The 27,214-nt window shown below is 43.6% G+C and overlaps 4 protein-coding genes across 4 annotated transcripts; 1 reads left to right on the top strand and 3 right to left on the bottom strand.

Moving 5' to 3' along the window:
* Positions 1-1,250: 1,250 nt before the first annotated feature.
* Positions 1,251-8,578, bottom strand: LOC111594385 (CLIP-associating protein). Its single transcript, XM_023307652.2, has 2 exons — positions 7,546-8,578; positions 1,251-5,841 (listed from the first exon to the last, which is right to left on the bottom strand). Exon 2 carries the CDS (start codon positions 5,777-5,779, stop codon positions 1,313-1,315), a length of 4,467 nt encoding a protein of 1,488 aa, XP_023163420.2. The 5' UTR covers positions 5,780-5,841; positions 7,546-8,578; the 3' UTR covers positions 1,251-1,312.
* On the bottom strand, positions 8,301-10,603 carry LOC115483741 (asparagine synthetase [glutamine-hydrolyzing] 2-like). Its single transcript, XM_030225985.1, has one exon. The coding sequence runs from the start codon at positions 10,484-10,486 to the stop codon at positions 8,807-8,809; it is 1,680 nt and encodes a 559-aa protein (XP_030081845.1). The 5' UTR covers positions 10,487-10,603; the 3' UTR covers positions 8,301-8,806.
* Positions 10,604-11,597: 994 nt separating this feature from the next.
* LOC111594368 (probable asparagine synthetase [glutamine-hydrolyzing]) lies at positions 11,598-13,761 on the bottom strand. The gene has a single exon (XM_023307633.2). It carries the CDS (start codon positions 13,298-13,300, stop codon positions 11,615-11,617), a length of 1,686 nt encoding a protein of 561 aa, XP_023163401.1. The 5' UTR covers positions 13,301-13,761; the 3' UTR covers positions 11,598-11,614.
* A 1,109-nt stretch (positions 13,762-14,870) lies between these two features.
* LOC115482932 (protein aurora borealis) lies at positions 14,871-16,935 on the top strand. The gene is made up of 2 exons (XM_030223268.1): positions 14,871-15,279; positions 15,335-16,935. Exons 1-2 carry the CDS (start codon positions 14,978-14,980, stop codon positions 16,752-16,754), a joined length of 1,722 nt encoding a protein of 573 aa, XP_030079128.1. The 5' UTR covers positions 14,871-14,977; the 3' UTR covers positions 16,755-16,935.
* The last annotated feature ends 10,279 nt before the right edge of the window (positions 16,936-27,214 follow it).

Raw genomic sequence — 27,214 nt, 5'->3', positions numbered from 1 at the left:
AATTTAGTTACATTTAATAACAAAAAAGATTTGAAATTTTTGACAAATTTTTATCAGTTTTAATGTGTAAAAAACCAGTTCAGGTTTCAAAAGGGCCCAAAAAAATAAATAAAAAAAAGAATCCAAATCCAAAAATAATAACACATCGACAAAACATTCAAAAATGTTTTTTAGTCAAATCATAAAAAATAAAAAATATTAGTTGTTAATTAAAAAATTATTCACAAAAAATTAATGAGAACAAAAACTTCGTAGTGTTGAAATTTTATGACAAATATTTTCAAAGTTTAAAAAAAATAAGAAAATAAAAAATTAAAGATTATATATACATGTAGCTAATTTTAAGCCCTTGTGTAAATAAAACAAATATTTGAACGTTTAAATTTTATGAAAGCAAACAAAATAAAAATAAAAATTAAAAAAAAAATAAATCAAATTAGCATAAAAAATGAATTTTTTTTTAACTATTTACTTTTGCTCTAGCCAAAATAAAAGCCAAACGAATTGAGTTTATATATTGGGAGCGTTTTTTAATGTTTTTATTTTTTACTTGTCTTGTTTTTAATTTTTTTAACTGTTTTTTATTGATTTAATTAATTTATAAATATTATTACATAACCTAGAAGTGTGTTGTTTTTTTTTAAATAATTACAAAAATAGTTTTTGTTGTAAAAACAGCAGAAAATTGTGTAAATTAGTTTTTTGTTTTCGTTTGTTTTTTCGAGTTGAGCAGAAATCAAAAGGCGAAAAAAAATTTAGGCTTTTGCTTTAAGACTTAAGAACTAAAGGAAATCAAAAATATGATTAAGTGACTCAATATAGTATAAAAAATAGACGAAAACCATATAGAAAACTGTTTACAGTGTGTGTGTGTGTGTGTGTGACTGTGTGTGTTGGGAGACTGTTACGAGTTGGCTACAAGTTTTTCATTCTCTTTTGTTTTTCCGAAGTATATAAATAGTTTGTTCTGTTTTTTTTTTTGTTTTCCTGTTTTTGTTTTGTTTTTTAATAATAATAAACAATTACACAATTATTGATTTTGTTAGCATTATTGCCTTGTTGCTGATGCTGCTGCTGATGTTGCTCATCAGTAATAATTAGGTTTATAAATTAATTAGTGTGAGTTTTATATCGTTATATATATATATCATCAATTGTGTTTGTTTTATTTTAGTTTATATATATATATATTTTTTATTAATTTTTTTTTTATTTTTTTTTTTCACTTTTTGCATAAGCTAAGAGACGACGTGTCTTTGTGTGTGGTGTGTGTTGTGTGTGTGTGTGAAGAGCTTTGGATGCTGGCTCGCAATCATGAGGAGGACGCTGCCGAGGAGTTCTTGGTGGAGCCGCCGCCCGAATTGTTGCTGGAGTTGCGCTGCTTCTCAATGTACACGTTGAGCAGACGCACCTTGCTGGGATTCATCACCGAGAGCTTCGGCTTGAGCTTCTCCTCGCCGAGCACTAGATAGAGCTTGACAATGCAGAAGACCGCCGCCTTGCGCACCATCGACTGCAGGTCATCGGCCGATCGTGCCAGATTCGGGAACACTGTATCCAAGTGAGCATCTGTTATCTCGGTGCCGTGCTGTTCGGTTACCTCGAGCAGAATTTTGATGGCGCACAGATTGGCTGGAAAGGCCCCAGTCGCAATCACCGGATTCACAATGTTAATGGTTAGATCTAGGGGCAGAGCCGGCGCTATGCGCGGTATCATCGTGTCGATCTCGCGCAGCGCCTCCTTGCTGTGCTGATAGCAGTTCATGATCTTCAGCAAGATCAGCTCGAGGAAGTTCAGCCAATTGTGCCGCATCTTATCGCTGCGCACAATCTTGCTGAGCACGTGCAGGCCAGAGATGATCACGTCCGTGTGCTCCGCCTCCAGCATGTGGAGCAGCATGCGCATTATCGATTTGAAATGCTTGTTGGGCAGCTCGCAGTTGCCGCCGCGTATGCAGATGCCCAGATTGGCGAGCGCCGTTTGCAGCTGCTCCACGGACTGCTCCTTGCTGAGTGTCAATGCGACGCGCATCACCTCGCTCTCGTGCAGATTGCCGGGCAGTATCAGCTCCCCATTCTCCGCAACGAGCAGTGAAATCTTAGCTGTTGGCTGTGCTGGTGGCGCCGCCGTATCCAGTCGCATCGTTGCCGATTCCGGCGTATTCGATTGCGTGGTATTGGCCGACGATTGGGTCTTCGAATTCGATGACAGCGAGTCCTGCTGCGCTGTCAAATCACGACCGGATTGCTGCTGCTGCTGCTGCTGCTGATCGATGGCAAACTGCAGATGATGTCCGTTGTAGCCATTGGGCGCCAGCGATTGGTATTGGCCGCCAGAGAAGCAGGAACGTATCTCTTCGGAGGTCTTCTGTATATTGTGCTGCACCTCCAGCTCGGAGAAGCCATAGTTCGCCTCCTGCTCCACAGATGATTGCCGTGAGCGTGGACTAGAATTCATGTGCATATTGAGCGAGGAGAACGGTCCCACGCTCGGACTCTGCAGCGGCTTGGGGCTGCTGCTGCTCAGCGGCGAGCTGCTCGGCGAGTTGGCCCCACTGCTCTGTCGCCGGATATTCGATTGTATGCACAGACGTGCCGTATCCTGATATCCCTTGGGCAATGCCGCCAGCATTTTTGTCATTTGCGGCGTATTCAGATTGTACAGCGCCACCAGGCACTGGCGCGCCTGCGAGCGCAGCTCCATCGACTTGTGATCGCCGGCCATTTGAGCTAGCTTCAAGACGGTGCGCTCGCAGCTCTGGTTTTGGTCGCTGGGAAAGTCGCTGCTCTTGCCGTACGTGTTGACCAGCTCGGCGAGGAAGCGCAGAATGGCAATGCGTGTCTTGGTTGTCGGCGTCTGTGTGTTATCCGAAAGGATGCGAAAGAGCTCCTTGAGCTGCAGCTGCGTCGGAAAATATTCGTGTACCACCTGCAGGGTCTTCCAGATCTTACTGTGCATCGAGTTAAGCAGATCGGTGCCCAGCTTATTGAACAGGCGCGTCAGCAGTATGAACAGCCAGTCATGGAGCTCGGGTGCATGCACCAGTATCAGCTCGGTGACCGTATCTAAAAACAAAGAGTAGACTTTAGTGTGCGTGTCCATAAACATTTTGCGAAACATGTCCAGGACGCATTGGAGCTGCTGTTGCGTCAGCTCCTTGCCATCGGCCAGATACTGGGTGAGGCTGATCAGGCCATCCTTGCGCTCGCCCCAGTGCGTGGAGGCACAGTATTGTATAATTGTCTCAATATCATCGAAGGGCGCACGCTGGGTGTTCCAGTCGAGGCGGTTCCGTGAGCCACTTAGCGAATAGTTCGACATGGAGTTGTTGCCACGCGTATAGCTCGAGTCAAAGGACCGCTCCGAGCACACAGAGCTCGCCTCCGAGTCAATGTCGTCGGATTCATCACGGCCCAGCAGCTTGCGTCCCATGCGTATGCCGCCGCTGCGCATGAAGTCGCCGGAAACGTAGTCGGCCATATCGCCATCGCCGGTGTTGCCGCCGCCCAGCGAGATTTCTGCTTCACGGGATTGGGCCAGCAAGCGAGATGCAGCCGTGCTGCGTACTGGATTATTGCGCTCAGGTGTGCGTCGCGCACTGGAGCCGGTTGAATAGATGCTGCGCTTCATCAGCACTGCGCCGCCGGCCAAGCGATTGGGACTCGTCTCCCTGGAACTGGCGGTGCTACGCGGTATGCCGGAGGCCTTTTTGGGTATGGCTCCAGTGGCACCGCCCCTAAAGTAGCCGCTCATGCCATAATGATCACGCAGCTTGGTGCTGGGCGACGTGGAACGCGAGCCTGGCTGCGACTGTGAGACGCCAGCGCGTGTGCGTCCAATGCGTGTGGTAGGCGTCACCGTGCCCGGCGAGACATTCTGGTGGCTGCTATTGGAATTAAGACGTGGTCGTGGCAGCGAACCACCGCCAGCTGCGCCGCCTGCAGCAGCTCCAGCATGCAGCGTGCTGTTCGTGGCTGCCGCCGGCTTCTTTTGCCTCGAGTAGAGCGTGTATTGAGCACGCGCCTTGGCGCGCTGTGCCGCAGCCGTGTCCACGGCGGAGATGGAGCGCATGCTGGGCGTTGCCTTTTGCAAGGTGTTTGTGGTGCTGCGTCCGATGCGTGATGGCGCCACTGGACGCTGCTGGGCGCCGTTAGAGCTGCCACCGTCACGTTCTCGTTCCAGTGCTCGCTGTGCAGCTATGTCCAGACTGCCATAGATCTGATCCGCCAGTTCGGGAAAGTGGCGTCGGAATGCCCAGTAGGCGAGTCGAGAATGGCGACGCGCTTCGCTGTCCGCGTCGCCAATGGACTTTTTGAGCGTGTCGCGTAGGATGAGAGCATGTCGCTCCAGGGACTTGGTTTGCCACTCCTCGAAGAGCAGCACCATCAGCTCGCAGAGCGACGAGCGGATGTCCTTCGACTTGGACTGCTGCAACGTCTCCGTGTAGATCTTCAAAAGCTTAGGCGCGTGCGTGTACTTAATGATGTATTTGAGCGCCAGCGTCGAGGCTGATGCGATCACCTTGGCCGAGTTCTGGATGAGCTGTATCAACTGCTCCAGTATGCTCCAGCAGAAGGCGTCCAGCTTATTGCGCAACGTCTTGGACATGTACGCAATTGTGATGCACGCCTCGCGTATCACCTGCGAGCGCAGCTCCTCCTTCAATACGTCCAGGAAGGCCAAGGATAACTCCTTCAGCTGCACAGTCATAAATTGCTGCTGCGCCTGATAGTTGAGCAGCAGCAGCGCGCGCACTTTCTTGAGCGCATCCACTCGCTTCTCCCAGTCGGCATTCTTATCGCTTATAATAACTAAGATTTGTTTGTATATGTCATCCATGTCCTTGGCATGGAATATAGTCAGTTGCGGCACCTGCTCAAAGCTGGCCTCAAATATTTCCATGGTCACGGCGCCCGCATCGCCGGCAACGTCATTGGGCGTGGGCTTCTGACGCTGCAACGACGTGGCCGAGTGCAATTGTCGCTTCACAATCTTTGTGGGTCGTTCGCGCACAGAGATGTTGTCCGCCTCGTCCAGTCCGTTGCCACTGCTGCCGTTGCGCAGCGCAGAGGGCAGCAGCAGACCCTCCAGCTTCACCTGATCGAACTTTTGCTCCAGCAAGGCCAACTTCGAGGCAGGCATGTCATCCATGCGGCGCAGATCCGGTCGCAGGCGATCGCCCACATGCTTGTAGATCTCCACGAGCGTCTGTATGGCCGACTCTCGTACATTCACCGTGGGATCACCAAGCAGTGCGCATACAGGCGTTATGTACACTCGCACGCTTAGCTGCTGTGTGCCGTATTCGTTGAGCGCATTTACAATTGTCTGAAGGAACTCCTCGCGCACTTTGGCGTTCTTGTGCTTGAAGCAGCTGGTGGCCAGTTTATCAATTAACGTTTGAGCCGACTGCACTTTGTGCTCCATTAGATCACGCAGCAGCAGCTGGGCCTTCTCGCGGACAGTGTCTCGACTGTCGCCGAGGCGATCGATCACATGGGGCAGCACCGTGGCTGTGTAGGCATTGAAGTCCGAGCCCAAACGCTTGATCAGCTCCGAGAAGGCCTCGAGTGACTTTTGTGCGATCTTAAAGTGGCTGCCCGTCAGCCAGGGCATCAGGTTGTCAATGAGGAAGCCCATATCTGTGCACACAATTGAATTGGTGTCGTCGCTGAGGAATGTCACCAGATCTTCAGCCAATTGTACCTTGACGCGCATATCCGCCTTTGGCATCTGTTGAATGAAGCCATCCAAATCGCTTGGCTTGCGGTACGCCATTCTCTCTCTATCTCTCTGTCTCTCTCACTTTGTTAAGGTGTGTGTGTGTGTGTGTGTTGCAGCTGCAATAAAAGTGAATGGATATAAAATTGATTTTAGCTTTTGCCTTTGGATAATTGTATTAAATATTTATGCCACACGAGTCTGAGGCACGCTGCAATGCAGGTCAATTTAATTTGAGCACATGAAATGCATAAGAAACTGAATTTGAATGGAGATGAATTGATTGCCTTTCCTTTGTCAAAAATAAAAATGAATTTAATTTCTCGCTCCTAATTTACTCAGGTAATAAATCGACGGTAAACAAACAATACAAAACATTAAAAATCTGCAACAATTTTGACAAAGATAAACAAGATAATATAATTTTAAAACAATAACATAAAAATCTGATCTATTTTGACGAAACGAAAACTAAATTTTATTTTCTTTTCAAATAGCGCGCACTCAGATTGTGAACTGCGCGCGCGCACATTAAATGCATGGAAGAAGAAGCAGCAACTGCGACCGTAACAAGAAGAAGAAGCACAAGCAACAGTCGCACAAACGTGCAAAATGGGCAACAATTTCTGTGTTTATCCATGTGCCTGTGTGCGTGTATGTGCGTGCTTTTGTGTGTGCGTGTCCGTGTGCGTGTGCGTGTGTGAAAAATGAAGTCAGTGTTTGGACTGCGAAAAGTAGGTGAATGGCTGTGCGGGTGGGAGAATGGGCACTGACAGTGGCAGATGGCAGTGCTGGAATGACACGAAAGCCAGGGCAGTTTAGAGGGGAGGAAGTAGTAGGTGTGAGCGGGGCGTTGTTACGTCGTCGTTGTGCACAAATATGAATCATCTCACCGCGTTGAGCGTGACGACGACGGCGTCGACATCCAGGAGTGCTGCTCGATTGTGGGTGGGTGGGTAGTTGGATAGGCAGTTAAATGTCCAAAACTACAAAAATAAAAACTATAAACAATAACCCAAAAAGGTTGGGGCTCTGCCGCTGCTTCGGCTGTTACTGGCTCTGGTTACGGAAGCGACATAAACGGTAAATGACGAGCGTCGCTGTTAATAGCTGCAGCGGCAGCGGCAGCGACGTCGACGTCAAGCCGTCTATGGGTGGCTACCAAAGAGAGAGAGAGAGAGGGAGCACAACAAAAACAACGAAACAGCGAAACAAAAAGAAACAACATATTTATGGAAATAGCTAAATGAGATAATATGACAGCCAACAGCAAGTTGTAGAGGTAGAAGAGTGTGTCGACAATTACTAAGCAACAACAGCGACTTGTTTGCTCAGTCACAGAAAGAGCAAGAGAGAGAGAGAGAGAGAGCTTTAAGCGAACAAGCAACAAATTAGCATTGCATACGCAATTTTCTATTTATAATAAAACAACCAGAACAGCAACAGCAACTGAAATGATTTTAAAGCGCTGGGCGTAGCTTTCGTAACTGCAAACTTTTTAGAACTTTTTCAACTCTAACTACACGATAAGATAGGGCTAGTTGATTAAAGGCAGCGACCACAGTGTAAGTTTTGAAAAACAAGCAGCAGCTGTTCCGTTATTCTGCTAGCCGATTGGACTGGCCGAGGGCGAATTTATCAAATTTAAATGTCACATGAAAAGCGAAAAGCACACAAAAAAACGGAAGCGGAGGCGAATGCGAATGCGTGTCTTGGCCAAATAGTTGCATGATCTTTTTTTAACACACTCACAGATACGCACGCTCCTCTCTCTCTCTAACGCACACACACATGCATACTTCTATGCCTAAATAAATACTCACTTTATTTGCAAATCCGGCTGCTGCTGCTGCTTCTTCTTCGGCTCCCTCTCTTCTTTTTACGCTCAATTTTTGTTTTGGGTTGGGTCTGACGCCAGCAATAACAACAACTGCTTCTACTGCTGCTGCTGGTGTTTGTTGGCCGCCTTGGGCAATGTTAAAAATTGATTTTCCAGTTGGAAATTGAACAAACAATTTGTAATGCACACAAATACGGGTATTAAATAAATTCTATATCGTTTCAAGCACAGCCAATTGAACAATTGCCAGATGAGAGATCACAGTTTTGCTCTTATTGTTGCCGCCGCTCACCCACTTCTTTATTTGTATTGATGTTGTTGTTGTTGTTGTTGTTGTTGCGCGCAGTTTCACTTTAACAAGTTAAATGTCATTTGTTATTGTTGTTGTTGCAATATCACTGCTCTCTTCTGTTTCGTCTACCGTTATTGCTGACTGCTAGAGGTGTTCGTCGGCGTCGCAGTCGCAGCGCCGTCGGGCTGCCGCGGGTTCAACACAAATTCCAACGTCTTCAAAGTCTCGTCTGCTGCTGCTGCTGCTGCTGTTGGCTGAATTCGTGAACTTATTCAGTGACGCGTTGTTTGCCTGTATGTTCTCTTGCTCTCTTCCTCTCTCATTGCTCATGGGGTCAGATTTGCACTAGCAATTTGGCCGCGTTGCGGTTGTTTAGTTTAACAAACATCACATTTTGTTGCACATTTCCAGTGTTTGGTTGTTGTTTAGCTTATATTTTTATATTATTTTCACACTTTTTACATCAATTTAACACCGATTTTGTTGCGCGTTGCGAAAAATTGCCTCTTCTTTCTCATCGGTTGTTGCCATAAATCGATACGAGTCGTCACATCGATATCATGTACAGGATTGCAACTACTGACTATTTATCGATAGTAGATTGTAAGTGTGTTGCCGATAGTACATTCTAATTGAACAGTCTGGTAGCGCTATGCTGCACGTGGCGCCTTTATTTAACTATCTAAATATAAATAAATAAAACCTTGAATGTAAATCAGGTGAGTCAGCAATAATATGTGATACGAAACGTTGATAAAACTGTCAACGTTAGCAATGAATGATATTAAATGTCAATAAGCAACGTGGACTTATCTTTTGTATTTAATTCATTTTTATTTGTAATCCGATTTTTTATATGGAATCCACTTGCTTTGTTCTCCAATTTAGTTTACTGAAATTGAATCTAGAGTAATAACAATTTATTTGTATTCAACTTAAGCTAATCAGTCTTTTATTGCTCGGAATTATTCTGATGCACCGCCTGTGCCCGGCCCGATGGATCCTCTGGGCAGCCCCAATCAAGACGTGGCACCCATCGCACCACCGTTCGGGCTGCAGCATCGCCGGGGAACAGTTGCTCAAAGATGGAGCGATAGTAGTAAGCCTCCTTTGTCGTCGGAGTGTTGTGTGGGAATCTCTCGGCAGCCAGTGCAAACTCCGCATCCTCTACGTGGCTGGTGGCCACGCGACGGATGCTATTGATCCATTCGTAGCCTACGCCATCGGAGAACTGTTCTTTCTGTCGCCAAAGCACGGCATCGGGCAGATAATCCTCGGCAAACGCAGCGCGCAATACAAACTTCTCCAACCGAGACTTCTGCTCATCCTTGAATTGGTTTAGTGGTCCAGGAATCTTATCCTGCGGCCGTATGTTCATTACATAGTTGACGAACTCCGTGTCCAGGAAGGGCACACGCAGCTCCACACCCTTGGCCATGGAAACCTTGTTGGCTCGCAAACAATCGGACAAATGTAGCTGCTGCACACGCTTCACCAGCTCCTCATGGAACTGCTTGTAGTTGGGCGCCTTATGGAAGTAAAGATACCCGCCAAATATCTCATCTGCGCCCTCGCCAGAGAGAATCATCTTGATGCCGGTGCTCTTTATGTAGCGAGCCATCAGCAACATGGGCAAGCTGCATCTGACAGTGGTCACATCGTAGGTCTCCAGGTGATAGACAATGTCACGTATGCCGTCCAGTGCATCCTCGATCTCAAAGACGAGCTCCGTGTGGTCACTGTCTATGAACTTGGCCACCTGCCGCGCTGCCTCAAAGTCCGGCGCATCTCTCAGTCCCACCGAGAACGTTTTCAGTCTGTAGCTGGGATTGGTCTCACGCATAATCTTGGTGGCAATTGAGGCTATCAGACTGGAGTCGACGCCACCAGAGAGCAGCGCACCAAAGTGGACATCGCAATGAAGATGCGTGCGCACGGCATTCTCCAAGGTGCTTCTCAGCAGCGACAGATCGCAGGGCAACGTGGGCAGCTCTTGCATCCACGGCTGCTCGAAATGTCGCCAGCGACGCATTGCACCCACTCGGCCGAAACGCGCCTCGCCAGGCGTAAAGGTCTCCACCTGCTTACAGCATGCTGTCAGGCACTTCATCTCGGATGCCACCCATATGTTGCCCTTTGCATCCTCGCCTATGTACATGGGTATAATACCAAATGGATCCCGGGCCAGCAGCAGCTCTTTGCTGCGCTTATCATACAAGGCAAATGCAAACATGCCCGTAATATGCTGCAGCAGCTCCACACCATAATCTTGATAAAGTTCTAATATAACGTGGCAATCACTTTTCGGCTTATAGCTGCCACGTCTCTTCGCTATCAGTGCAGATAGTTCTAGATAGTTGTAGATCTCACCGTTGGCAACTAGCATGAGGTTGCCGTCATCTGAGACAAATGGCTGATCTCCCCATTCGACGCCGACAATGCGTAGGCGCTCGTGAACCATGGCCACTCCTTGCTCGGCTATAATCTGCACGCCCGTGGAATCGGGACCACGATGTCGCTGCCTTCCACTCTGCCTATAGGCCAGCTCGCGCAAACTGTGCTTGCAGCCCTCCAAACATTGTGCCTCAATAGGTGCTCCATCGCTGGAGAATATAGCAAAAATGCCACACATGATTCTTAAATGTAATTTACCGATATACGATACACGTTATTCAATATTCGCTATTTGCCCTTCGCCCCTGAAAGCGTCCGCTGTTTAGCAAAACTTAACGTCAACTGCAAGCGCTCATGCTGTGGCGCTCTTTTAAAGACAGCACTCGGCACTGTCACCGTCGGCTCGGCTCGGCTCGTCTCGTCTCGACTCGACTCGACTCAGCTGACTGCCAAGAGCGCCAAGTTGCGTCAGTTTCTAGCTTCGTGCTCTTTCAGAGCGTGCTATGTTTTGTGTTGGCAGCGTTTGTTCTGCCGCTTGCCATCTGTTTCCATCTGATATTCTCAAAGACCCACGCGTGAGCTAAAAAAAAAAAGTAGCGCTCAGCAGTTTTTATATATTTGCATTTATTTTCTAATCAATTGAATGTTAGGTAAAATTCCATTGTTCAACGCCTGTGAAAGTTTATTGCTTAAATTTTTTAGTTGACTGCCGATTATCAAAAATAAAATTAAATTAATTTTGGATAAATAGTATAATAGAATAGTTTGTATAATAGTTTTATAACTCAAGAGAAATTGTAATTTACATTGTTTATTATTATTTGAAACAAGTAGACAGCTCAGATGGACTCGGCTGACTGACAAGGCCGCCAAGTTGCGTCAGTTTTTCGCTTCGACTCGTTAGTTGTATCCAATTCAACAGTTAATTTAAAAATATATGAGCACATATGTACACACATACAACATATCAAGAGCTACTGCTCTCTCGAACGCTCTCTCTCATTCAAGATGTCAACAATATCCCGTGCTTGCTCTATCTGCTGATAACGTTTGCTTATCGCATGCCATCTCTTTCCTTCTGCTTGGCTCAATGACCCACGTGCGAGTTTTTATTTTTATTTGCATTAATTAAGTAATCAATTGAATGTTAGGTCAAATTTTATTGTTCCAGGCGTGAGAAAGTTTATTATTTAAATGTTTTAGTTGATTGATTTTTGGGAAAAAAATACATTTATTAGAACCGTTTATTTAATAATTGATTAACTCACAGTAGATTGTAATTTACATTGCTTATTATTATTGTAATTATTATTAATATTTTAAAGAACTTTTTCAAATGTCAATTGCAAACAAGAAATGAAAATATTTAACACTTTCCATAGGCTTGATCATGTGCGGCCTGTGCCCGCCCTGAAGGATCCTCCGGACAACCCCAGTCCAGGCGTGGCGCCCACTTCTCCACAGTGTTGGCGGCTGCTTTTCCCGGGAACTGCTCCTCGAAGATGCAGCGATAGTAGTAGCCCTCCTTGGTCTTGGGCGGATTGATGGGAAAACGTTGTTCTGCCGAGTGGAGCTGGGCATCGGTCACATGACGAGCCGCAAATTCGGGCAGGGCATCGATGAGGGCGTAGCCCACGCCATCCGAGAATTGCTCTTTCTGACGCCAGAGCACAGCGTCTGGCAGGTAATCGCCAGCGAAAGCTTCGCGCAACACAAACTTTTCCATGCGCCACTTGCGTTCACCTGCGAATTCATTTAAAGCACCTGGAATCTTGTCCTGCGGACGTATGCCCATCACATGGTTCACCAGCTGGGTGTCCAGGAAGGGCACACGCAGCTCCAGCCCCTTGGACATGGTCACCTTGTTGGCACGCAATATGTCAGAGACATGCAGCTGCTCACAGCGTGTGACCATCTCCTCGTGGAACTGCTCGTAGTTGGGCGCCTTGTGGAAATAGAGATACCCACCAAAGATTTCATCCGCGCCCTCGCCAGAGAGTATCATCTTGATGCCAGTGCTCTTCACATGCCGGGACAGGTAGAACATGGGCAGGCTGCAACGCACAGTGGCTATATCATATGATTCGAGATGATAGATCAGATCGCGCACACCATCCAGGCAGTCCTCCACAGTGAAGCTGATCTCCGAGTGCTGGCTGCCAATGTGCTGGGCCACCAGGCGTGCATGCTCGAAATCTGGCGAGCCGGGCATGCCCACCGAGAAGGTGCGCAGCTTATAGTTAGGGTCTCGTTCCCTCATAATCCTGGCAGCTATAGAGGCTATCAAGCTGGAGTCCACGCCACCGGAGAGCAGCGCACCAAAGGGCACGTCACACTGCAAATGCGTACGCACAGCTAGCTCCAGTTGCTGGCGCAGCTCTTGCAGATTCACCTGCCGGGTGGGTGTCAACTGGCGCCAGCTCGGATTGTAGTAGCGCACGGGCTGGAGCTGCTGCTTCACTGTGCCCGCTGCCAGATGACCGGGAGGAAAGACCTGCAACTGCTCGCACACGCCCATCAGGCACTTCATCTCCGAGGCAAACCACATGTTGCCCTGCGCGTCCTGGCCCATGTAGAGTGGAATAATGCCAAAGGGATCGCGTGCCACCAGCAGTTGTCGGCTGCGACGATCGTAGAGCACAAAGCTGAACATACCTGTGATGTGCTGGAGCAGATCCTTGCCATGCTCCTCATACAGCTCGATTATCACATTGCAGTCGCTCTTGGGCTGATAGCCGGGCAACCGTTTGCCAATCTGCTTGGTCAGCTCCACATAGTTGTAGATCTCGCCGTTGGCTATCAAGGCAACGTTGCCATCCTGCGACACCAGCGGCTGATGTCCTGTTTCCACGCCAATGACAGCGAGTCGTTCATGCACCAAAGCCACGCCCTGCTCCTCTATAACAAGGACACCCGTATCGTCGGGTCCGCGATGCCGTTGCCTCCCACTCTGTCGATAGGCCAGCTCCCGCAAACTGTGTTCGCTGCCTTGAAAACGCCTTTTTCCAATAGCTCTTCCAGTCGCTGAGAATATGGCTAAAATGCCGCACATGTTGACCAGCTAATATTATAATCGATCTGGTGTTAACTTCTCTAACCTTATTTTACACCTGTAGCCAGCTTCATCTGCTCGAGCAGTTGCTTTGATATGCGCTTTTATAGCAGATTGGTCAACGAGTTTAACAAGTTTTGTGCCTACTTTAGTTATTTAACGAACCCAAAGAATTGTTAAAAAGGCTTTAAATTTGTTTATCCCATAGCGAATCGAATTTGAGGGTAACTCTCTATGCAAATATTTGAAACAGGCAGAATGATGCGATACCCTGTAAATAATTTAACTCCCTTTGTTTTGCGGGTATCAATCTCTCCCTGTCCGCCTGCACCGTTAGAACCGAAGCAATACAAAAATTAATGCGAACCAACGGTAAAGTGACGCAGTTTCACAAACACCCAATAGGTGGCGCCCGTGGTGATGTCTGTTCAGTAGCTCTGAACAGTATTTAGGGTGTTTGCTAGTCGGTGCCTCTCCAATTAAAAAAAAAAAAAAACAGTTAAAAAAACTAGAAATAAATAATTATTTAATTTTTATTTTTCTAATACTCTATTTTGTTACTTAAAAATGGTTTTTATAGACCATAAAATTAGGTAAGCAAATTAAAAACTAAATTTAATTCTTTGCTGCCACACATAAATGTAAATCACAATATTTAATTCAAGAATATTAATTTGTTTTTGGCTCAGTGTAAAATGTGAATCGAAAGCTGATTTGGGAATTGAATGCGAATTAAACTAAAATTAAATTGCTTAGTCGCACGCCTGATTTGCATATTTCTAGTTAATTAAAACATTGAATTCGGCTGAGGTATTTGCAATTAGATCTTGAAATCAATAAAAAATATAAATAAGAGATAAGGTTTTGCTTTGTTCCCATCATCCTGGGAAACTAAAAGTAAGGCACACCAAATGCAGAGTACAATGTATATATCAGCATGTTGATTAAATAATTTTAATTGATTGAGCGGTCAAAGTGCGCCACTGATTTGTTGATATATATATATATATAGCATTATCTGCAGTTGGCAATAATTCAAGTTTCAATTTCAAACAAAACAAATAAATACTTTTTTAAATTGCACTTATTTATCAGCTGTGAAAAATTACAATATATAGCTAGGATATCGATAACAATCGCAAGCGAATGCAATACTCACTTCGAATATAAGCATAGGCGCGGTGTTTAGTTGACTTTATTAATTCGAATATGTTTTTCCCACGTAATTACTTTTGACTTTCGCATAATGACACGTTTTAAATGACGTCACAGGTATCGCAGATATTGGCGATTTTGAAAGGATGAAGTGGGAGTGCTTGCATTTGCATGACAATTTCATATTTCCGGGTGAATGGTTGTGGGCAATGTAGACATTTAAAAAATAATCAAGCAATTAAAAAATACTGCATTTTGGCAAAATCAAAGCACTTAAATTGAAATATCTTTACTTAAATTATTATATCTTTAAATATAAACAAAATGAATATTTTGATAAGTTCTTGGCGCTCCGCAATTCAAACAATCAACGTCTGTGCTGGCGTTATCGATAAATGCTTGCAATCGCTTTACAACACTGTCGCATTTGAAATATACTGACAGCTGCCTGCATCAGGCAGCGGTGTAAAAAAATTTTATAAATTTTCAAACCAAAATTAATCAATATATTTGTAAAAGAACATGTACACAGATGAGGTGCGTACGCCACAAGCACTCAAGACGCGATATTATGCCAGCCTCAACGAGCTCAAATGTCGCGTAACAACGAGTGGCAGACGAAGCAGCAGTAGCAGTAGCAACAGCAACCATTTTATAGCAGCGGCGTCTGCAACGCCGACGAATGGCGCCAACTCGAATAAATCAAAATGCAGCCCCCAATTGTACGGAACGGTGTGCACACCGCCGCCGAAACGACTACAGAAGGTGCGAAATCCTTTCGAAGGCGCTCTAGCAGAGCGTCTGCATTTACCTTTAATAGCCAGGTGAGTCTCGGATCCAACCCTAGTCAATACTATATTAATGCATTACCATTCCTAGTCCATCACTATTTCAGTGTCGCTCACGCACTCCACAGCTGTCTTCCACTCAATTCGAATGGGACATTGAGGAGGTGTCGCAGTTGAAGCCCGCGGATGTGGAACCGCACGAGACACAATTTCATGACTCGCCAGATGCAGAACAAGAATCCAAGGCACAATTGGCTATTAGCACATTTTTCAAGGAATCGCATATAGTGCCCAGTCCCGTGGACTGTCCGCTGCGCAAGCATCGCATTATTATTAACGAAATAAATGCGAACACGCCTATATCTAACAAAACAAAGCAACGTTCCAGAGACTGTGAGGTGCAGACAGAACTCAGTTTGCCTCCTGTGCTGCCCAAAGCATTAGAAGAGGCACTGCGTCCTTATTTGCAGCCACATTTGGCGGGCGTACAGCTAAATAAGTCAGCTGGCGGTGGCGATATCTTCAACAGTTCCATGCGTCGCAAGCTCTTTGATTTGCAAAATATTATTGTGCTGGGCGAGCTTGATCAGGTGGAGCAGCAGAACCAGCCAGCAGATGCGCAGTATGCCCAAATGGTGGGATCCAGTCCACAGTCCAAGCAGACCATGATTGCTGGCCGTCTCTCCGATTCTGCCGGCGAGGGCTCAAGCAGCTTTGGCTGCCTGTCGCCCATTAGGAATCTCTGCGGTCTGCCAGCTGGTACTCCGGACGATGGTAACGGGAGAAGTAGCGGGCGCAGGCGCAAACAGCTGCTGAATGAACTAGTGGACCTGCCTTCACCGATTGCGCCATCGGAGCACTTGAGCAGGCGCCTATACAGGAGCAGAAGTAGCAACAGCAGCGAACATGTAACCCTCTCAGAGCTAACCGGCACAGCACGAGCCACTTGTAAATTTACACCCGATCGCAGCTCTTCGCCCATGGCCTTGGAGTACTCCACAGACAGCAGCATCAATCATCGTGTGAGTCGTTTGCATATGAATAGTGCAAAACAATTGCCCAACGGACCATTGATAGAGGAAGCAAACGTGGTCACCGTCGAGCAGGATAATGATGAAACAACAGAGGCGGACTTCGATACAGATGACGAAGATGATGCCGATACAGACGCCATTCAATTGTCGCAGCTGTCGACACACAGCTTCAATTGTAGCTCCAATTCGGATACGCCGCGACACCGACGACGACGTTCTGCTAACAGAAAGAACTTGTCCCAATCATTTGGTGCAAATCTACTAGACGATGTGGAACCAGAGGACCAGGTAGAGGCAGTCGAGGCACCGCAACATGAAAACAGAACTGCGCCTGTACCTGGCGTTGGCTTCTATCGTACAGACAGCGGCTTCAATGAGATGAACAGCAATTCGAATTTTGCCTGCTCCCAGGATCTGCCCTGCACTTCGCTGGATGTGTCCATGGTCTGTTGCTCAACGCCTTCGACACGTTCCTGACATTCTTCATATGAAGTCAAAATTGTAATGCAATAATCCTCCTTTTCATAATTTAGTTAAGTATCAGTCTGAAATGCAATGTTGCCCACCTTTCATGTCTATTGTTTAGTTTAGTTCCTTTTTTAATTTTGTGTGTGAACTTAATTAGCAAATTTAAATAACCATTGTCCATGTAGTTGCCAAACTAGTTAAATAAGTTGTCCTCGTTCGCAATTTCATCTTAATTGTATTTTATAATCATTTGATTCATTTCAATCTCCAAAAATAAATTACCAATTATTAAAAAAAATTCTTATATTTGGAATTTGAAAATTCCGCCAAGCATTTAACATAAACCGAAGCTGTTAATAACAGTGAGTCAGTCTTTTGCTGCAGAAACAGTTTTTGATTTGTTAATAAAATAAATAAAAAGCAATAATTCTAAATAGCAATATTTTTTTAATTTTTTTATTAACAATTATTGTTACAATAAAAACAGTCCAGTCTGCCCCACATTTGTTACCATACCTTTAGCTGAACAGGCAGCAGCAGATCACGTTAGTCGTAACAGATCAGTTTAGCATTAACATAACCTATTTGAGTTTAAAAGTAGATAAAGCGATAACACTTGTTCGGAGAGCAAATGTCACAGGTTTCTTCTCAAACATTTTTCAGAGATAATGCGAATGAACAAATATTTTTTTTTTTTTTTTTTTTTTTTTTTTTTCGTTTTTATTTCTTTATTTTGTTGCAGCTTATTGTCTTAGACTCTATAGCGCATTTAGCTCTAAACCTTAACTAATGGGAGGGCAGATATGCCAATTATTCTGCACTTGTAGCTACTATCTTAATTAGTTCTAATATTGTCTAGAGGATGCAATCTCTTCAGTCTTCGCCTATTGTTGTTTATAGCCAGGTTGCTTGCGAGATGGTTAGGATGCGCTGCAAGTCTGTCCGCGTATCTTGAACTGTGTCGCCCAATGAGTTCAGCAACTGTGGGAATTGCTAAATCCCTATGTAAGACTGAGTTTCTTACAAACCAGCTGGCTCCAGTCCATCTGCGTAGTGCTTTATTCTGCAGGGTCTGAATTTTGTTCCTTGTAGTCTTCGCCGAGGAGCCCCATAGAGAGATACCATATACGAAGGTTGGGACAACTATTGCCTTGTAGATGGCGGCCTTGCTGCTGTAAGACAACTTGCTTGAAGCTCTCAGCATCCAGTCGAGGGTTTTTAGCTTGCTTTTGCATTTTGAGGTTACTTGACTTATGTGCGCTTTAAAAGTCAGCCTTCTGTCAAGAGTGATACCAAGGTACTTTACTTTTGAGGCTTTGGGAATAGTGGGCCCCAATGCAACGCTTGGGCAATCTCCTCTTCTAGTGGCGAAGGTAGTATGTACAGACTTTTGTGCATTAATGGTGATACACCACCGTTTTGCCCAGCGTCCGAAAGAGTCCAGATATTTTTGTAGTGAGTCTGAAGCTTCTTGCGCAGATACGTGACGTGATAAGATGGCGGTGTCATCTGCATAGGTCGCTATGAGTACTGCATCTGTACTTCCTATATTTGGCTCGGGAGTTGGCATATCTCCTGTGAATAAAGTATAAAGTGTTGGGCCTAGAACACTACCCTGTGGTACTCCAGCCATAATTGGTCTAGTCAAGGATACTGTTTGCCCCCTTGACACTTGGAAGGTTCTTCCAATAAGGTATGAGGATAGCAACGCGAAAAATGGGGCTGGAAGGGTGGTCCTCACTTTCTGCAGCAGTCCCAGGTGCCAAACTCGATCAAACGCCTGTTTGATGTCTAAAAAGACGGCAGAGCAGTACATCTTTTCTTCAAAGGCTCCAAGGATATGGTGCACAACTCTGTGAACCTGTTCCGGTGTTCCATGCTGTCTCCTGAAGCCAAACTGATGGTTTGGAATGGCCTCCTGGCGTCCCAGATGTGTCAGTACTCGTTCCAGAAATATTCTTTCGAATATTTTGGAGAGTACTGGCAACAGGCTAATTGGTCTGTACGACTCAATTTCTCCCACGGGTTTGCCAGGCTTAGGAATCATCACAATCACGGCGCGCTTCCAGCAGGCTGGAAAGTGCCGGATGCGGAGCATGGCGTTGTACACCATAGTTATGTAGTCTATGGTGGAGTCAGGCAGTGCTCTAAGGACTCTGCCGTTTATTAGATCATATCCAGGGGATTTTTTTGCCTTCACTCTTCTGATGTGTTCAAGAACCTCTTCTTTTGTACATCCAGTTATCTGGTCTTCAGCTGGGAGGGGCGAGAGAACGATGTCTTCTGTTGCTTCGATTTCTGAGGCCTCTGCGGTAATCACCGGCGTGAATTGGTCTTGAAGGTGGTTTGCAAAAGCCTCAGCTTGAGCTTCGTCTCCAATGTGCCAGGAACCAGAAATGCTCCGAATGGGATGACGTCGTATTGGCTGCCGTTTGAGCTTTCTTGTAAATTTCCATAATTGAAACTCTGCGTCAGTGGGCGATTCAGCTCGTACCAGCGCATCGCTGATACACCTCTTTTGAAGCAGGGCGAGAGCAGCTTTAAGATGCCTCGTGGCTTCGTTGTACATGGATTTGGCATCAGGCGTGCGTAATCTTAACCAGCGTCTCCTGGCCCATCTTTTGTGTATTAGTAGGTGTTGGGCCTCCAAGGTGAGGGGGATGTTGTACGGAGACTGTTGTCTTGTTTGGCAAGATGGTGGGGCGGCTTGGTGCGCAGCTTTGACTATTTCTTCCTGCAGTTTGTTTGCTGCGTAGTCCACGTCTTCAGGAGTGTTAAGTTCCATTTCTATGTGCAAAGAGTAATGGAGCTCGCGCCTAAAGACTCCTAAATCTGATCCTGCTGGCAGTAGTTGTTTCCTAATGGGCAAGGGCTGTGGCTGCGCGTGGATTGTGACTATTAGTGGCAGGTGGTCAGAGGATAGGTCCAAGGATTCTTCAATGGTCAATTGCCGGTCACAGATGCCTTTGTAGACAGCGAAGTCGATTGCCGAGGGCCTGTGTCCATTAATTGGGTAACGGGTGGGGGCTCCAGTCGCCAATATGCTGAATTGTAAGTTTTGAATCGCCTCAAATATGACTTCTCCGCGACGATTCGCACTATTGCTTCCCCAAAATGGGTGCCATCCATTCCAGTCGCCGCCGATGAGGGTCTTATTCAACCTTTGGCCTAGAACCTGTTCCATGTGATGATCACACAGACCAGTGTTTGGCGGAAGATAAATTGACGCAACTTCGATCGCTCCAATAGACGTAGGCAGGGTGATGGCTGAGACCTGCATTGTTGCGTTGCAAATTGGCAGTAAAGGTGTATGCGGTATTGTTGCTCGTATGAGGATTGAGGATCCACCAAAGCAGTTTGCTCCTTCACCATGAGCCTGATAGTGTTCGTATCCGAAAATTTGTGTAGTGGGGCACTCATGAGTTTCTGTTATTAACATTATATCTATGTTTTCTTGTGAGAGAAACGCAGCCAGTTCCTGAGTCTTGTTTCTCAGGCCATTGGCGTTCCAGATACCCACACGTAAAGCCATTATTTGTAGGCAAGCTTGGTTATGATGGCCATTAAACTGTTTAGCATGGTTGCTTGTTGGGATTGTACTTCTCGCATCGCTTTGAGCTCGGCATTAATTGCGTCAAACTGACGTTGTTGTTGCTGAAGCATTTCAGTGAACAAAGTGTCACTTGTGGTATTCTTATTTGACGGTCCACCTCTAGCGGCCTGTGCGTAAGAAACACCACTAATAGGCGTTGCAAAGCTCGTGGCTTGGGTAATGCTCCGGGGCCTTGTAATTTCGGAAGCAGTACTCGGACCCGTAGACGGTGTTTGTGTGGGACTCCTTTTTTGTGCTGGGGATTGCAATTTGCGCAACCGCTTGTATACTTGGCAGCCCTTATAGTTGGCTGGGTGCTGTAACTCACAGTGCACACAAGTTGGTGCCTGGTCCTTTTCGCGGGTGCAGTCTTTGGATGCGTGTTTCCCGGCGCAACGCACACATCTGGGAGCTTTGTGGCAGTAGCGTTGTGTGTGTCCAAATTCTTGACAGCGATGGCATTGTGTCAGGTCGTTGTATCTTCTTGGCAGTTCCACTGTGCAGCGTTGCCTGCAGACAACTCGAATGTCCAAAATTTCTTTGTTGTTGGGGGCCTGAGCCACGTCAACAAAAAATATATTTAGCGGTGTTTTGTCCATACGGCTCAGTGGGTTGTGCACATTTGTAATTGTGTGGCCTTTGGTTTCCAATTCCTTTTTAATTAGTGTTGTATCAGTGCTGGAGTGAAGCCCTTTGAACACGACTCTATATGGTTTGTCCTCCTTAAGCTGGTAGCAGTGGAACTCCAATTCCAGCTTAGTAAAGTGGTCTATAACTCTGCGATAGTCCTCACTGCATTGGGTTAATACACCTATGTTATTCTTCTTTGGCTTAATTACGTATGATTTAGCATCAATTACTTTATCTATTATCTGTTGAAGTAGGGCCACAGACTTGATGTTTGGACACCATATGGGGGGCGGACGAGGTTTCGGTGTAGTTTGCTGGTCGGTCAATACTGGGGCTTCTGGAGCTACAGGTGATTCGCTGTAGTCTTCATCTTCTTCTACGAGCAGTGAAAATCGATTTTCTGATATTAATGCTGCATTGCTGGTGCTTGGTTCGTCGAAGATGAGCCTTTTCTTGATGGTTTTTGGTGAATTTGGCTGTTTACGTTTCGTGTTTTTGTTGTTAGTGATGCCTTGCACGGAGGCGATATCTATTTTTGAGTTTATTGGCATGATGGAGGCTTGCCTATTTGCCATCACAACGTTAAGCTGGGCTTGCATTTCTGCATTTACCTTTACAGCTGTAGCGAGGTTATTGACATTAGATGTCATCGCGGATTGTGCTTTTGAGTGCAGGCGCACTCGCGCCAAGCGACGAAATTTCGTAAATTGCAATTAAAGCAATTGAGTTACGCGGAAGCAAGCGATAAGAAAACGCTGCGTGTGCGGTTTTTGTTGCTGTTGCGTTGAAGAATGCACCGCAAAGTTCTATTTTTAGAACTCTGCAGCAGTAGAGCTTAAGCGAAGGCTGTTCGAATTCACGTCTTTACAGGTCGAACGACTGATCGCGATTGAAACAAATATTAATAAGTTAGTTGTTGTTTTGCCGCCGAAGTGTTAACGTGTCGGCACGGAACGCGCGCGTATCTGAAAGAAGGAAATTTAAAAAGTAACCAACTGATTGTATGTTCTTTGCAGTTTGAATAAATAAAGAGAGCAAAATATTGAAAACAGAAATAAATTAATAAATAAACTGAAAAGTAGTCGGTTTATGCATGTTTGCATTTAATTTATATGCGTTTGCAGTTTAATACACTTTATAGTGGCACGCATGCAAAAATACTGTAATATCAGCAAACATCAGCAACAACAACAATAGCCACTATAGTTAAGACAAACCACAAAAATTGCTGCACTAATTTTCACCTGTGTATTGTGTTCTTGTTGCTGTTGTTGTAATTTGCTACGTTTGGCTGCTTTTTGGCTATTTTGATGTGTGAGTGTCGGCGTCCGTGTGTGTGAGTAGCGGCATCTATGCGAGCGCGCGCGTATGTGTGTGTGGTATGCGTGAGTTGTTATAAATAGGCGAAAGATCGAGAGAGGGAGAGAGAGAGAAAGATCACTTCTTGCAAGCAAAGAAAGTGCAAAAAAAAAACTCAACGAAATACACAAAATATGTTTATTTTTATAGGGCAACAAATAAATTAGAACGCCGACAACATGCGAATGCGTAAATATGTCAGGTGAAAAACAAAAACACGAATGAAATTGTATAAATTACCGGATATAAGTTCTTTTAGTATGTTTGTTTTTAATGAAATGAAATGAAATGCCTGACATTTGGCAACACTGCTCAAATTCCTGTTACAAGAAACCAGTTAGACTGTTAACAGCCCCCCTCTGTTCCTCCCTCACTGTTAAGCCAAATCCTATTGGAAGCCGCCTGCTGCATCCGTTTTTGAGCGAAAGTTTTTTACGTTCGTCTCGCCAAAGTGTGCAAAAAAAAAAGAAAAATAAAATAAAATAAGTGTGTGCAGCCTGCCAGCTGTTGATAGGCAAACTGCATAAAGCAGAGAAGAAAAAATCTAGTCAATTAATTGTTTTTTGTGCGCCGTGAAAGTGCTCAACGTGTTCATATAATAAATACAATTTTCTACAATTGCAGCGGGATCTGTGTCTGTGTATATATATATATATAGTTTGATTGAATGCAACATTGAGTCTAACTACAACAACAACAACTGCAACAATAGGCGTCAGCGTCAATGTCACTTGTTGCTCTAACTTGTTATTGAGGTAAGCCTTTATATCAAATACATACTATATATATATATATATATATATATATATATATATATATATATATATATATATATTTATAAATTACCTGTTGAATCTAGTTTATAGCTTAGCTTTAAGGTTCACTTCTTAAGTTATGCAAACTGCGTTCAGTTTTACAGTTATGCGAATCCTTGAATTCAAATTCAATTTAAAAAAACGTAATCTAAATTGACTCTTAAGTACAGTAAACACTAGCAAAAGCGGCAACTGGCAAGGTCGACAATCGACACAAAGGCAATGCTCATTCAGGAAGTAAAAAGAATAAATTGGTATATTGAAAAGACCTAGCACACTGCCTTGTTTACTGTTATGAAAACTGGAGACTGAAACTGCATACAGCAGAGTTTTTATAGCCATCGCTGCACTTAAGCACAGCTCTGTCTTTAACATTTTTAAAGCGAGGATCATTAACAGCGTTTGCAGGCTGAGAACTGTTAAGCTCCAATGCAGTTGGACCAATAAGTCATATGTTATATACATATGCTGATTGGAGAATGGCAAATTGAAAACGAAAACTTAAATTGTAAGAATATAAAATATTTGTATAGTTTACCTAGAAAAATGTCAAAGTAATCTATATTATTTTCTTAAACACAAAATATGAGAAGCTAAAAAATAAAAAAAAATAAAAATTAAAAAAAAAAATAAAGAAATTAAAATCAAAGAAATAAAAATTATATAGATACATATGTACATATTTAACAAAAAGTAAAAAAAATACAAATATAAATAAAACTAAAATAATAAGATACTTAAAACATATAGCAAAACTATCACCAGATCTTTTAAAGCAATTTCAGGTTATTCTGCTGAAATTGGCAGTTGGAAACTTTTGGCCTTAAACTCGCAACTGAACACATTTTGACCCTTTCGGCTGTTGGCTGTGTGTGACACATGTTTGTGGCAACTTCTCAGCTCGCCAGGCCATATTATTTTTTCTTCACTCCTTCTTCATGCCTTTTATTATTTATTTTTTGCTTTAGCCGGTCTCTCTTGCGGCTTTTGTACAACTTCCGCTATATGTGAAGTTGTTTCGTTGAAAAAAAAAAGGAAAAATGAAAAAAAAAATGTAATTAAACCAAGAGAACGAGAGGCAAAAGGGGCACAGTTAGATAGGCTGGCACGTAAGTAAGTAAGGTAGGTAGCAAACAAAGAGTAAAGCACATATACAACAACAACAACAACAACAGCAACAATAACAAACAACAAAACAGCTATAACAGCTATGTCTGTGTAAACAATGAACCCAAGCTGCAGCCGCAACAGCAGCAGCAGCCTCTCATGGGAGTCGCAACTTCTTGTTGTTGTACCCGAAAAACCGGTTACATGAAATCATGAAACAGAACAACAACAAGAACAACTAGTAAAATTCTAAAGCATTGCCATATGCACATTGTCTATCTGCTATCGCCTCTGCCTCTCCCTCTCACGCTCTTTCACTCTGCCCCATTGTCTCGCTCTAATGCGCATGCGTGCAACTTGTTGCCAGCTGCTGCTGCTGCTGCTGCTGCACTTTCATTAAACGTTTGCTTCAGCCCGCCAGTTGAATATGTCTATGGATGTATACACCCTAGATTAAATGGAGTATATTAGCTTGACACATAAGCTTAGCTTTCTCTAAAGCTGTATTAAAGTTGCACCAGTTTGAGGCGTATTGGAAACTAATTGGCAGGCGGTTGGGTTTTTATCCTATCAAAACGTATGCAGTACATCATAATCCAATTGGAGTTAATCTGATAATGCTGCACTATGCTCACAAATGGTTTTCATCATATATTCTAAATTTTTAACTATGCCAAATTCTTTAACCATTATATATATATATTATATATATATTTATATATATTGCATAATCCAATTGAATCATTCCAGTTGGATTACAGTTAATCAACATTTCTTATCATTATTATTCAGAAGGCTAAAGCATTACATTGCAATTACATTAATCTAATTGGGGCTTAAATACTATTGTTTACTGTTGTTCCTCTAACATAAATTGGAATGCTTTTAATCAACAGTTTTATATATACTTATCGAAAAACTATTACATTCCAATTGCATTAATCCAATTGACTATTACTCAACCTTTCTTATCAATGACATTCAGCAAATAAAAATAGTCCAATTGGAGTCTGAAGGTACTTAGCAGCAATCGCATTGGAATGCTGTTAATAAACATTTCTTATCCAAGTTGAACAAAGCAAACTATTAAATACAAATTACATTAATCCAATTGGGATTTTATGATGTTTAACAATTGTTAGTTGGTGCTTACATAAACTCTTTCTAATTGAATTAATCCAATTAGAATCAGCATTGTTTAACGCTATTCAGCTAAGGCAAGAGCATTTACAATTCGCCTTTGCCGCTCAGCGCTCGATCTTCTACTTGTTTTTCCTGTTTCTCCGCAGATACATATATACAAATTCAATTTCTAATATATAAAATCAAAACACGTTTTTGCATCCTTGTGGCACACTGACATCTTTCAACGTAAATTTGCTTAATTAATATCACAAAAGCTTTTGCTTTCAGTTTCTTATTCATCTGCTACTCCGCCCCTCTTTCGCCTGCTCTTTCACACATGTTGTTTGTCCAGTTGTTTGCATTGATTTGCAAGTTTTTCGCTTCTCTTGACGTAATTTGCTTAAATATTTTATTTACCTGACCGAAATCGAATCGTTTGCTAATCAAGCTGCCTTTTGTCTTAGTTAATTACTGCGACAGCTCCGTTACGATTTAATTGTCGCTCAGCGAGAGTCAAGGACTCGCACCCCTACACTGCTGGCCATCCAAATGTGTCTACATTTTTATCACTTTCATTTTATGTGCTTCTTAGTTAAGTGAAATATAAAATGAAAAACATATTAGCTTTAGAGGTGCAATATGTGTTTGTCTGCCCTATAAACATGTTGAGCCGTTCGCTTCGTTTGTCTGCGTAATTCAATGCTGTGGAATGCTTCCAAGGAGGCGCCTTAGACAGCTGTTTAATTAGTCTGCGGCAACAGCTGCGTTTGCCAGCCAAAAGTTAAACAGAACAAAGCACAAAATATGCCAAAATTAATGACAGATTAGTCAAATATTTTATACACTTGCAAGGGGGAAGCTCAAGTGTTGTTGAGCTGAAATTTAATAGAAACATGTGTGTATATTATAATACATATATATTCTTATATATGTAGAGAGAGAAAGAGAAATACATATGTCTTATATATACATAAAAAGATTTCATTCCAGTTGCTGTTGCTATGGATCTATGTATCTATTCAATGCGTGAGATTCTCGTAGAAAGGTGCCACAACAACAGCTGGTGTCTATATACATACATATATACATATATGTATGTGTGTGTACTCCCAACTTGCCCAACTCTTCTTGCAACTCTTGAGAAGCGCATAGAAAGGTTCTATAGCAGCAGCTTTAACGGCAAGGTGTAAACTTTTATATAAAAACCTGTCTATATACATATACATATCTGCATGTGTGTACTCTCAACTTTCCCAACTCTTGAGAATCTCATAGAAAGGTGCTATAGCAGCAGCTTTAACAGCTAAGAACTGCATTTGTTGTAATCAAACATATATAATTTCATAAATATAAAATTCTATATTCCATATACACTTCGAAATAATAGCAAATTGTATACATTAAACTTATTTTTTTCAGTGTAAAAATATGGTTTTCATATTAATGTAAACAGTTGCCTATAGGTTTATGATACGTCTAAGATATATAGTAATATGCCTGCCTATATATTAAGATATATATAGGGTATATATATGCTTTAGTCATGTTTCGAAGTCAGCCTTCACTTCACAAAGTTTCATAAAACATCAACGACAAAAGGTTAATTGGTTGAATCGTTACAAATCTGTTGACAATTTTCATAGACAATACTACAAACGAGGGCGGAGAGGAAACACCTTACGCACTCTGACACCGAATCCAGACGTCTAACCAGACGAAACGGAAACAAGGTCTTGACTTCTGCTATTAATGAGCTGAAAAGAAGGCAAAGGCAAAAGTTTGAGCTTATTAAACAGAGCAAAAGTTAACTTGGAAAACTTATTTCGAGTACAACTTGTTAA

The sequence above is a fragment of the Drosophila hydei genome, unplaced genomic scaffold (genome assembly GCF_003285905.1).
Source record: "Drosophila hydei strain 15085-1641.00,03,60 unplaced genomic scaffold, DhydRS2 tig00000001-arrow-pilon, whole genome shotgun sequence".
NCBI lineage: Eukaryota > Metazoa > Arthropoda > Insecta > Diptera > Drosophilidae > Drosophila > Drosophila hydei.
Note: the sequence above shows the minus strand (reverse complement) of the source record. Positions and strands in the feature narration are given on the sequence as shown.

Bases quoted from the DNA above. Each gene is read 5' to 3' on its own strand.
- LOC115482932 (XM_030223268.1), top strand. From the start codon at position 14,978: ATGTACACAGATGAGGTGCGTACGCCACAAGCACTCAAGACGCGATAT. The intron at 15,280-15,334 runs GTGAGTCTCGGA...TACCATTCCTAG, and splicing joins CATTTACCTTTAATAGCCAG to TCCATCACTATTTCAGTGTC.
- LOC111594385 (XM_023307652.2), bottom strand. From the start codon at position 5,779: ATGGCGTACCGCAAGCCAAGCGATTTGGATGGCTTCATTCAACAGATG.
- LOC111594368 (XM_023307633.2), bottom strand. From the start codon at position 13,300: ATGTGCGGCATTTTAGCCATATTCTCAGCGACTGGAAGAGCTATTGGA.
- LOC115483741 (XM_030225985.1), bottom strand. From the start codon at position 10,486: ATGTGTGGCATTTTTGCTATATTCTCCAGCGATGGAGCACCTATTGAG.